The sequence below is a fragment of the Haematobia irritans genome, chromosome 4 (genome assembly GCF_050003625.1).
Source record: "Haematobia irritans isolate KBUSLIRL chromosome 4, ASM5000362v1, whole genome shotgun sequence".
NCBI lineage: Eukaryota > Metazoa > Arthropoda > Insecta > Diptera > Muscidae > Haematobia > Haematobia irritans.
The window spans coordinates 76809404-76822467 of NC_134400.1; the positions used below are offsets into that span (position 1 = coordinate 76809404).

General features: G+C 39.5%; 1 protein-coding gene and 1 long non-coding RNA gene across 2 annotated transcripts; one reads left to right on the forward strand and one right to left on the reverse strand.

The window, feature by feature from the left end:
* Window positions 1-5295: 5295 nt before the first annotated feature.
* LOC142235614 (uncharacterized) lies at window positions 5296-7970 on the reverse strand. The gene is made up of 2 exons (XM_075306877.1): window positions 6736-7970; window positions 5296-6625 (listed from the first exon to the last, which is right to left on the reverse strand). Exons 1-2 carry the CDS (start codon window positions 7968-7970, stop codon window positions 5296-5298), a joined length of 2565 nt encoding a protein of 854 aa, XP_075162992.1.
* A 3792-nt stretch (window positions 7971-11762) lies between these two features.
* Window positions 11763-12505, forward strand: LOC142236457 (uncharacterized). The gene is made up of 2 exons (XR_012722040.1): window positions 11763-11899; window positions 11964-12505. It is a non-coding gene; the product is annotated as an uncharacterized LOC142236457 (long non-coding RNA).
* Window positions 12506-13064: the final 559 nt, after the last annotated feature.

Sequence of the window (13064 nt, forward strand, 5' to 3'; positions counted from 1 at the left end):
TTCTTTTTCTAGGGAAACCAGAAGGTCGTTTATAGCAACATTCCAAAGAAGAGGTGATAGAACTCCTCCTTGAGGAGTGCCTCTGTTCACATACCTTTGTATGTTTGCTTGTCCTAGTGTGGCTGAAATGCGTCTCTTCCTTAAAAGTTCGTCTAACAGCCTAAGTATACCTGGATCAACATTCAGAGTTGTCAGTCCATTTAATATCGAGCTCGGATGGACGTTATTGAACGCCCCTTCGATGTCTAGAAATGCCACGATTGTGTATTCTTTGACAGATAGTGAGCTTTCAATAAAGCTGACTAGTTCATGTAATGCGGTCTCAGTAGACCTGCCTTTCGAGTATGCATGTTGTCGTTTCGAGAGCAAACTTGAATCGACGCTAGTTCTAAGATAAATATCTATCATCCTCTCCAGAGTCTTAAGTAGGAATGATGATAAGCTGATTGGTCGGAAATCCTTCGCATTCGAGTGAGAGGCTTTTCCTGCTTTAGGTATGAAAATGACTTTTGATTCTCTCCACTTTCGTGGAATATATGCTAAGTTGATACATCCTATATATATATCGCCGACAACCAGGGGATAATTCTGTCAGCCACCGCTTTTAACTCCGCCGGAGTAATTGCATCAGGTCCGGGGGATTTGAATGATCCAAAGCTATTTAACGCCCATTTTATTCTAGATTCTGATACAATTTCCTCGATAGGAAACGACCGCTGAGCCACTGTGGCACCGCCAGTGCATGGTTCAACCGTCTGATTTCCGGGAAAATGTGTGTCCAATAGTACCTCCAGCGTCTCCTCACTGGACGTTGTCCAATAGCCCTCCGATGTTTTAATGAAACCTGGAGCGGAGCTCGTGGATGCTAGAACCTTCCGTAGTCTGGAAGCCTCGGACGTATTCTCAATGCTGCTGCAGTAATCATTCAAAGAGTTATGCTGAGCCTTTCTCAGTTCTCGCTTGTATCCTCTCAGATTCTTCTTGTAAGCGTCCCAATCCACAGCAGCTCTGGTGGACTTTGCTTTGTTAAAGAGCTTCCTGCACGATTTCCTCATATTACCTAACTCCGTAGACCACCATGGTGGTCGATTTTTCCCCCTTGGCTTCCCTTTAGGGCATGCAGCTTTCAGTGAAATGTTGAAGGCCTTAGTAATCCTCTCCACTGCGTGTTCGATAACTTGCACAGTGCTCATATTTGTCTCTGGTATTTCCGGTATCGTCATATTGAACGATTCCCTATACCTATTCCAGTCAGCTTTCCTAACATTTGGCGGAAATATGGTCTTGGTGGTATGAACATCAAATTTGAAACTGATGTAGCGATGATCTGAGAAGCTGTATTCACTTAAAACCTGCCACTCAGATATCATTTCATTCAGTTCTTGCGAGGCCAAGGTGATGTCCAAAACCTCTTGCCTGGTTTTAGTGGCAAAGGTTGGGGCATCTCCCTTGTTGCAAACTACCAGATTAGTACGCAAAATAAACTCTATTAGCGACTCTCCCCTTGCATTAGTATCACTACTTCCCCATATAATATGATGCGCATTCGCATCGCATCCCATAATGAGTTTCGTCTTTGTTTTCAGTGACTCCTCAACTAAGGTCTTAACGGCACATGGAGGCATCTCCCTGTCATGTCCCATATAGACCGAAGATACCCAATATTTGCATTTGGCTATTTCTAAATTGGCAACGACAGTGTCTGCGTTGCACATTGAAGGAAGCAGAAACAAGTTAAGCTCGTTTTTAGCAATTATACAGGCTCGAATTACATCATTACCAGTATACTGCGGTAGTTTGAACCCCGGAGTACTTAATTCACATATTTTGTTTCTATAAACATATGGTTCTTGAATAAGAACTATGTCTATGTCCCCTTTCATCAGGAGAACTTTTAAGGCAGCACATGCAGCCTTACAATGATGAAGATTTATCTGGAGGATCCGTAGGACCATCGAGATTTCCAACAACCGTCACATCAGCCGCTTCAATCGAGTTATCAAGAATATCCTCTTCAGAGATCTCGGTGACTCTCGCAATAACCATAGGTTCAACTTTGGTGAGTTCTGAGGTAGTAGAAACCTCCTCACGCATACGGTATCTATCCATGTCTTCAACTTTGGTATCTCCCTCGACTTCGCAAGAGGATCCGCTTACTTCTGATTCAGACAGAGGCTTGTCCATTTCTGAATCCTTTAGCAGATCGTTTTTATACACCTTCATTTGGATATAATGAAAGCCATAACATACACGGCCCTGGGACTTTGCTAGATGTGGCAAAGACTGAGTGTTCAATATAAACACTGCATGCCGTCTTGGCCCATCCACTTCATCCAAACGGCCAACCTTCCAATCAGCTGTTGGAAGATCTGGATTGCATTGTTTCAGTCTATTTAAAATAGATTCAGGGTCAGGAGGGTTTGCAGGTATCCACGCATGTGCTCTTGGTCTAGCCGGAATGTCTTTCTTCTCGACTAACTCTAGAGCAGCTCCTTCCCAAACTTCACCAATTAGTATCAGAGCAGCTTTAAAACATTCTATAGACCTCTGGTCCTCAAATGCGACTAGCTTAAATCGTCCTTGATACCAACCAGCCTCTTGGTGTCGAGGATCTGGACCGGGAAACTTTTCCAGCACCTGTGAGTAGACGCCAGACAAAGCATTCTCAATTTCCCCCCATTTTTGCTTTGGAACCATACCGTCCAATGCTCCTTTATTTATGATAGCCATCACAAGGCTGTCTTTAGCAACTGAGGCAAACGATCGTTGATCCCTTTTGGAGGATGGCAGCTCATCCGGTGATCGTTCCCTTTTTCCAGCCTCAAGAATTCCTTGAGCCCATTTAAAGGAATCGCTTTGTTTAGCCGACAACGTGCTTGGGTCGACTGATCCTAATTTCTTTAGGATAAACAAAGCATTTCTGCGTTCCTTGAATCTCTTTCGTGAGGGATTACCTCCTTTTGATGCCGTTACCTTGGAAAAGGTTCGACTTGTCAAATTGTCGCCACCTGTCGACCCGTCTTAGCTGATGCAAAGCTTAGCGACAAAACTACAAGCATCGATCAAAGGGCAACTTTCCAGGTAAACAAATAGAAAAACAAAAGGAAGCGGCGATTAAAAATTATTTGTGCCGCTACGCACAGTGTTTCAAAATGGGTTCAAAGAAACTTTGAACATTCTGCCCCCCGCGCGAAAGAGTGTAGTTAACCTTACCTTATTGGTTGCTGACTTCGGTTGGACTACTGACGGGCCCCACGAAAACATAGCCCCAATCGGTGAGTTGGGCAAAAACTCTTCCAAGGCCCGTCTGTACAACTCCATCTCGCCGCAAGTAGGCATAAGCACTTGTGCCCACTTCGACGTCAATTGACTCATTGCCCCTTGGATCGATGTCGGCAAGCTCATGAGTCTCCATGTTGGAGGCAGGGTCATCAAGCATGGGGTCGGAGTTTGGGCGTCTGGGTAAATCACGGGTCACCAATGCTCTGAGTTTGTATACCAGATGACTTCCATAGTGTCGTGCGCGTAATCTAATTGTCGCAAACGTACGTCCATCCTTTTCCCTTGTTGGAATTCGAAGCCGGGTGACGGTCGATGCAGCGACTCTGGTATGGGTGGCAGCTTGGCATAAAAGAACCCTCACACTGGCCCAGTCCTCAGACTCTTCAGCCATCATATCCACATGGGCTGTCGGAATAAAAACTGACGACCGATGGTACGGTAGCTCTACCGGCGGTGGCGTATAACGTCCAAAGGTTTCGCGCAGCTGAGGAGCCCCATGCAACATCGTGTGGTGACGGAGGCTGCATTCCCGACACGCAGTGAGGACTGGGCAGTCCGGAGCCAGTTGACTGCGTGCCAGGCAGTTACGGCAGTAGCTGCGGCGCTCCACAGTTTCATACCGCTGATATGGGGTCTGGCGGCGGAAGAAGGCACATGACCTGATTGGGTGGTCGTCTTGGCATAGACCACATGCGTACTGCCAGTGTGCAGGTCGGTGTCGGCGATTGGGGCGAGAGGGTCCATTTGGTGGTGGGTCGCGAACTGGTAATACTCCGGCCATTTCTGTAACAAAAGTTTTGTGAGTACCGTGTTTTTTGATGAATTTGTGATATGCTAGTCAGTCCGAAAACAGTTTTACTATCTTCGTTATGGGTCGGCTGAGCATACCGCTATCGGTTCTAATGTCTACTACTCGAATATTTTTGTCAGCGCCTTCGTAGGTTTTGACAACCCTCCCTAGTTTCCATTCATATGAATGTAAGTGATCATCTTTTATAATAACTAAATCATTTATGGCAAGGTTTTGTTGTGGGTATTTCCATTTGTACCTACGATGTAATTCATTTAAATATTCGGATTTCCATCTTTGACAAAAATTCTGAGAGATGACCTTTAATCGTGTCCACCGATTTATTAATGTCACATCCCCACCAGAAATATCGGATTCTGCCGGGGTCAACAATGGCTCTAAGTCTGAAGGCTCTAAGTCTGAAGGGTCATCACTAGTTGGACTAATCGGACGTGAATTAAGACAAGCCTCTATGCGGGCTAAAATAGTTGATAATTCTTCAAACGTAAAATTCATTTTTGGCATTGTTTTCCGAAGGTGGGTCTTGAACGATTTAACCCCCGCCTCCCACAGACCTCCCATATGGGGAGCCCCTGGAGGAATAAATTTCCATTCTAAATTTTGATGCGCGTGTCTTTGAATAGTAGTGTCTTGCATTGATTTCATAAATGCGATCCTATCTTTTTTAATAAGTTCCGCGGCACCTATAAAGTTTTTCCCATTATCCGAGAATATTTTTTCCGGACACCCTCTTCTGCCTATAAAGCGATCTAAAGCAGCTATGAAGGATTGGGTCGACAAATCACTAGTAGCTTCTAAGTGAATTGCGCGAGTCGAAAAACAAACAAATATACAGACATAACCCTTTGTAATAAGACAAGCTCGAGCAGTCAAACTTTTTATCCCAAAGGGTCCAGCAAAATCTACCCCCGTATTTTGAAAGGGTCTAGATAACATAGTGCGTTCTGGTGGCAGGGATGCCATAATTTTAGTTTGGGTCCGGTGTCGATGTATAGAACATATCCGACAATTGTGAATAACCTTTTTTACTAATTGTTTCACACGAAAAATCCAGAATTCCGATCGAATGACACGGATCATTAGTTGATTGCCACCGTGCATTGTGACTTTATGAACAAATTCTACAAATAAAAGAGCAAACCGAGAGTCGTATGGAATTAAGATAGGATGGCATTCGCCATATGTAAGAGCCGGAGATTGAACTAAACGACCGTTTGATCTAAGCACTCCTTTTGAGTCGATAAATGGGTTAAACGATAAAATGCTACTGCTTGGCGAGGCATTGTTTTCCGAAGGTGGGTCTTGAACGATTTAACCCCCGCCTCCCACAGACCTCCCATATGGGGAGCCCCTGGAGGAATAAATTTCCATTCTAAATTTTGATGCGCGTGTCTTTGAATAGTAGTGTCTTGCATTGATTTCATAAATGCGATCCTATCTTTTTTAATAAGTTCCGCGGCACCTATAAAGTTTTTCCCATTATCCGAGAATATTTTTTCCGGACACCCTCTTCTGCCTATAAAGCGATCTAAAGCAGCTATGAAGGATTGGGTCGACAAATCACTAGTAGCTTCTAAGTGAATTGCGCGAGTCGAAAAACAAACAAATATACAGACATAACCCTTTGTAATAAGACAAGCTCGAGCAGTCAAACTTTTTATCCCAAAGGGTCCAGCAAAATCTACCCCCGTATTTTGAAAGGGTCTAGATAACATAGTGCGTTCTGGTGGCAGGGATGCCATAATTTTAGTTTGGGTCCGGTGTCGATGTATAGAACATATCCGACAATTGTGAATAACCTTTTTTACTAATTGTTTCACACGAAAAATCCAGAATTCCGATCGAATGACACGGATCATTAGTTGATTGCCACCATGCATTGTGACTTTATGAACAAATTCTACAAATAAAAGAGCAAACCGAGAGTCGTATGGAATTAAGATAGGATGGCATTCGCCATATGTAAGAGCCGGAGATTGAACTAAACGACCGTTTGATCTAAGCACTCCTTTTGAGTCGATAAATGGGTTAAACGATAAAATGCTACTGCTTGGCGAGAGTCGCTTCTTTTGGGTCAAAGCTAAATATTCTTCAGCAAAATAATGTTTTTGAGTAACGATGATTAGACGAGTTTTTATATCATTGAGTTCAGAGGAGGATATATCCTCCGACGCAATCCGAGACCGATTTGAACCTGTATTCCGCCAAAACCGCATTACATACGATAGCACTCGATAAGCGCGTGATAAAAACGAGAAACGGGTCAAAGGGTCTTCGAAAACAGTTGTCGCGAAAACTTTAACTTGTTTAGCTTCAAGATTCGTATCTGCGTTGAGTTGAGTTTTGGGCCAACGATCTCTGGGCAATTTCAACCATTCCGGCCCCGTCCACCACAAATGATGTTCTTTTAACTCATATGGTGAACAACCACGACTCGCGATATCGGCTGGGTTCGATTCAGAGTCCACGTGATTCCAGTTTTCATTACCGACGCTTTCTAAAATTTCGGAAACCCGATTTCCAACAAAAGTGCTCCAAGAACACGGCGGTTTACGAAGCCACGCTAAAATATGGTGGAGTCAGTCCAGAAATGTGTCGTAAATTGCGTTATTTGTAGATTTGGAATAATTGCGTTAGCTAACTTTGATAACATAACCGCTCCACATAACTCTAATCTCGGTAGAGAAATTTTCTTTATTGGAGCCACACGAGTTTTGGCTGCTAAAAGAAAAGTGTCTACTTGGTTTCCGATTTCTACTCGAATATAAAGCGTTGCAGCGTACGCGCTTTCCGACGCGTCACAGAAACCGTGTATTTCGACCGCGCTTGAGGGTGAAAATCGAATCCATCTTGGTACAGATATAGTATTAATAATCGGGCTATTTTTCACAAAATTTCTCCAATTCATAGTGGTTACGGGTCTTAATGTGTCATCCCACCCTATTTTATCTAACCAGACTTGCTGCATCACTAATTTGGCAACTATAATAATCGGAGCAAGCCAGCCACAAGGGTCGATAAATTTAGCAATTGTCGATAAAACTTCGCGTTTAGTGAAAAGTTCTCTTTCTTCAACATTTGGCAATTTAAATGAAAAAGTATCGGTCGCTACATTCCATCGAATGCCTAGGGTCTTAGTAGACGATCCTTCAGACAGATCTAACCAATTGACAGGCAATAATAAATCAGGATGTAGATCATTTAATAGACGTGGGTCGTTAGAGGTCCATTTCCTCAACTCGAAACCAGCAGAGTCTAAAACAAATGTTAATTGTTTTCTAGCGGCGATGGTGACTTCAATCGTGTGTCCACCCGCTAATACATCATCAACGTATAAATTTTCTTTGATTATTTTTGAGCCCAAAGGGTATGAGTCTTGTACATCTTCAGCTAATTGAAGCAGGGTTCTTATTGCCAAAAACGGTGCGCAATTTACGCCAAAAGTTACGGTTAACAATTCAAAATCTTCTACTGGGCCATTTTCGGAGAATCGGAAAAGTATTCTTTGAAACGAAGCTTGATTTGGGTCTATTAATATCTGCCGATACATTTTTGTAACATCGGCGTTGAAAACATATTTGAAAAAACGCCATTTTAAAATGTGTAACACCAAATCCTGTTGAAGAATAGGCCCTGTATGTAAAATATCGTTAAGACTCTTTTTATTTGAAGTAGGGCTTGATGCATTAAATACCACTCTAAGTTTGGTGGTCGTTCTATCTGGTTTAATAACTGCGTGGTGCGGTAAATAGTAATGAGGGGTCTTGTAAATATTTTGTGGATCAACTTTTCGCATGTGTCCCAATTGAAGATATTCCCTAATAGCAGCGTCGTATTCCGCCTTTATATCAGGGGTCCTGGCCAATTTCTTCTCCATTATGTGAAATTGTGCAAGTGCGATGTTTCGAGATGCACCAACTTTTGAATGGTAGAGTCACTATGTATCTTCCCGCTTCATTACGTTTCATCGTAGACTTGTAATTTGTTTCACAATAAGTATCTTCAGCTGACCTCAAAATCTTTTTTGGGGTTTCTTCCACTGTGAAGAGCAATTTTCGTAGTTGTCTCAATATTTTGTTGAATGGGTCCGCCAACTATCCATTCAAATACAGTGTCTTGTGCCAATATTGAGTCAAAAGATTTCATAGGAACATCATGAGTGTATATGAACGGTCCTATATCAAGCCCGATGAGCATATCAACGGGTCGACTATCAAAGAATTGAGGATCGGCTAATCTAAGATGCCGGAACTCATCAAACAATGTTCGATCATGAGTATGCGTTGGTAAATTAGACGGAAGGGTCTTTAACACGGGTGCCCAAACCTCTAATTCAAAAGTAGGGTCTATGCGTGAACAAAGATTAAAAACACAAGCTTTTGTAGATGTCTCAGCAACTGTGTCACTCAAACCTGTGACGTGAACTAAATTCCTGACTGTAGGAAGTTGTAATCTGTTTTTGATTCTTTCAGAAATAAATGTCGATTGTGACCCAGGATCAATGATTGCCCTGGCGTCATATCTCTGTCCCTTTGCTTTGATTTGAACGATAGCGGTAAACAAAAGTGTAGTTTCGGGTCGTGGAGTGGGTCTGTCTTCTTGCAACGTAAGATTCGTTATACTAGGCGTTTCATTAGTAGAAGTGGACTGTATACTAGATGAATTCGATGATTGAACTAGAGTGGAACAAGTGGCAGCACTTGCACTAGATTGTGCTCCACCTTGAACCTGCTTAACAAATGAGTTGAGAGCGGCAGCACTTGTGCTAGGTTGTGCTCCGTCTCGTACTTGATGAGCTAAAGTGTTGAGAGCAACAGCACTTGCACCAGATTGTGCTGCGTCTCGTGTGTATGTTGTGTTTGTAGGGGCAGAGCCAACATTGCCCTTATGTAACAGACTGTGGTGTCGCTTATTACATTCCCTACAACTATAACGACTTTTGCATTCCCGAACTCCATGATCGGCCAATAAACAATTGTAGCAAAGATGATTTTGTTTCGTTATTTGTATTCTGTCATTGGGTGACTTTTCCAAAAATTTGGGACAGTTTCGCAACAAATGATTTGTCCGACAAATTGGACAAACGCTTTCATTTTGTTTGCGACTAGGATTATTAATATTTTTCGAATTATAGTTGGCTTGTGAATTACTATTGAGTCTTGAACCCGAAGGATTATGTCTCCGAGTGAGATTTGTATGAAAACTATTAACACGATTCCCCCTTCTATCATTATCCGATCTTGATTGATTATATTTGGAATTCTGAATCTTAATATTCCCCACCGATTCCAAAGTTTTAAACTTGTGTGACAAAAAATCGTCTAATTTCTGCCAACTTGGAAGAGTCGAACAATCCTCTAAGCTGTTCTCAAATTCTTCCAAAAATGTACGAGGTAATTTTGTTGAAACAAGGTATACTAATATCGGGTCCCATTCTCCCGTGTCTACTAGCAAAGACTCTAACGTTTGTGTACAAGTGTTAACTGTGCGTTGTAATTTTTGTATCGTTGACGCGTTTTCAACTGATACTGTAGGAAAATTAAAGAGAATCCTAAGCTGTTCGTTAACTTGCATCCGTTTATTTTCGTATCTATTTTCTAAATTTCTCCATGCGATGTCGAAACCCTCATTAGTTAAGGGTACATTCGATATAATTTCTCGCGCTTCTCCCGATGTTTTTTGAGTTAAATGGAATAATTTCTCGACTTTACTCAATCTTGGGTTATTTATGTAAATTGCAGAGAATAAATCTCTGAATGTAGGTCATTCGCTATACCCGCCCTTAAAAGTGTCGGTGTCGCATGGTGGTAATCGTAAATTTGGGGTCGAATTTGGGTCTACTGCCATATTTTGTGTCCTTAATGATTCCCTAGCTAATTTTTCCTGATTCTCCCGTTCCTGCCGCGCCAAGATCTGTGAGTTAATCGTACTTAAACCTGTCTTATAGACGTCCATACCGTTTTTATAATGACCACGAAGCTTATCTTTATCTATAGGAGTCTCTCCCTTAACTGGAACCCTATCTCGACAATTTACATAAGCCCGCCTAACTTGGTCCCATAACGTATTTAGCTCCACTCGAGCCGCTTCCAACGCGTGTAAATCTTCGGTGGCCGCCTTAACAGATAAAACGCTTTCAACATCCACGAGATCATTTAAACAATTGGCAAATTTTTCTTTCAAAATCCTATCCATAATGTATTTTAAACTTTTTTGCACCGGTCAAAAAACTAAAATATATTAAAAATCGCGAAAGGATCAAAAAACTAGTTTTATTCAGAAAAAGCACGAATTTTCTACAATAAACTATTTCAAATCAAAATATTCTTTCCAACGGGACAAAACTTGTAATGTCGAAAATATTTTCTAATCAAGAAAAATTAAAAACAAGTCAAATTTAACAAAAAAATTGGGTCAGTAGACAAATTGGGCCAAAATTACGTAAAAACAAACAAATCCCAAAAATTTACATGTACAACAAATGTTCCAAAAAATTTCAAAAAAATTTTAATGAAAAAATTCCCCAAGCACACAAAAAATCAAAAAACAGAAAAGTAATATTTGTTAAAGCACGATGCTCAAAAAGATATGAATTTTAGCAATTTTGCAATACAATTAAACGAAATTAAAAAAAAAAAACTGAAAAAAACCAACTATCTCCTACCTTTTTTTGTGGGTCAGAGGGTCGAATAGATAGATTGGCTTTGAAATAAAGGTTGATAAAAATATAAATATAAAATAAATTGTTTCCTTCAAAAAATGTTTCAATTGTTACCGATTGATTCAATAGTAAATTTCTTCCAGGGTCTCTTTTTTTACGGTGTACGGGAAATAAAATGATAAATTCCCAATTAAATATTTCCAAAATCCAAAAAAATCAAAAATCGATTTGATGAAAAAAAAATCCAAAATTTTTATGAATTTTCCAATTTGATGTTTTTATGATTGCAGAAAACAAAATAAATTAAATTTTTTGGCAAAAATAAAATTTAAAAAATGTTTGTAATTTTTTCCAACAAGAAATTATGAAAAAATTTCTTTTAGTATAGCCGCTTTTTTTTTCCAAAATTATTCGTTTTCCAGAAATTTCTTTTTCGCAAATTACGTAATAAAATATGTGTCCAAAGTTCTGTGTCATGAGCACATCACAAATTCCAATTTTTTTTCTTACGGGTTATACAAGGTTTTTGCAACAACAAGCTCTCAACTATGAGCTCAGCAAAAACTGTATACCAAAAAATCAACAAAAAATCAAAAAATAGGTACTCACTTTGAAGCTTTTTAAATTTATGTGTGTGTATATGTGTTCAAACAAATGGCGTCTATTCCTTTGCGGAGCTGTGTTGTTTTTGTTGTTGTGTCGCTTTGTAGTGCTGTTGAAGATTGTGTTGTGTCGCTAGGGACTGTTTGTGTCGTGAAAAACTGTACATGTTCTTTATTTTTAAATGTTCACTTCAATGTTTATACCCAATAAACACAGGATGAGCGTTTTTCAAATGCAACAACTTTTCAGTTTGAGGGTAAATATAATTTTCAACATAAATTCAACTTGACGTGAAATAGCTCATCTTCAATACATCTTCAAATTGTTTGCGTATTACTTCCAATTTGCCAAAATGTTGACGAAATCTTTGAAAAGGTGTTGAAGATAATATGAGACAAATTTGACAAAACACTACCCTAAAATGCAACGAAAGAACCATGTGGTTTTCAATACTTATTTGTGCAACGAAGTTCGTGGTCAATTGCAAGAAATAAAAAAAATGGAAAATTTTAGACAAATAACCAAATAGTTTATAAAAATAGGTAAGTGAAAATAAAAAATGAAATAAAACTTTAAGGAAGTCACTAAATGTATATATCTTTGCAGAAAACTAAATTATGGATTCTACGTTCTTGAAAACATTAAAAAGCTGGCCGATGAAAAAATGGTGGACAATTAACTGGAACTGCTTCAAATAGTTTATAATAATTGGTACGTCAATATGAAAAATTAAATCAACACTTTAGAGAAGTCACTAAATTTAAATCTCTTTGCCGAAAACTAAAATCTTTAGATGCTACATTCTTGCAAACAATAAGAAGCTGACCAATGAAAAATGAGTGGCTTATCGACAAGAAAAAGTTTCCAGAAACATTACAAGTGCAACCAATTAAAATTGTTCAAACAACAAATTGTTGAAATCAACAACTTCTGGATGAAAATGTGCATCACATCGTCAGTTTAATTCATATGCTATTATCAGTTTAAAGTGGATATTTTGTGAATTCCTTCTGCTGGAAATCAATTCTAACACGCGGTCCAGTACGTTCCTAATTTCAAATTGCCCGCATGTTAATAAATTTTAATTCTGTTTTATGACACCAAAAGGAAGGAAATCGAATTATCAATGCAAAAGTGTTTACTAATAATGTTTAAGATATTTAAAGTTTTGTTGTTTGTTTTTGGTTCTTATTTGTTGATATGTTTAATAAGATTATTATTTATCAATTGGTATTGTAGTGTATTATGTATTGTAGTGTATTATTGTATATTTTATTTTGATGAAAATGAATAAATTATACAAAATTCATAGAATTTTGGCTTTGACTTTCAATTTGAAGTGGGGATATCATTCATACAAATTTAGGTTAGGTTAGGTTAGGTTAAAGTGGCAGCCCGATTAAATTTCAGGCTCACTTAGACTATTCAGTCCATTGTGATACCACATTTAACTAAAAGTACCTATTACATATGGGCACTTCTAGTCTTAACCACTGAACCTTCTCTATTATTAACTTTTGTGGAACCAACCAGATTGCTCCAAAAACATTAACAAACTGCTTAAGTTAACGTTTTCCAGGTCAGCCAGTAATCTAAAGCTATATGCTCCTAAAATTCGCTTACGCCTTACACAAAAAGCAGGACACTCACACAAGAGGTGTTTAATTGATTCCTTTTCCTCCACGTCATGACAGCTTATACAATAGT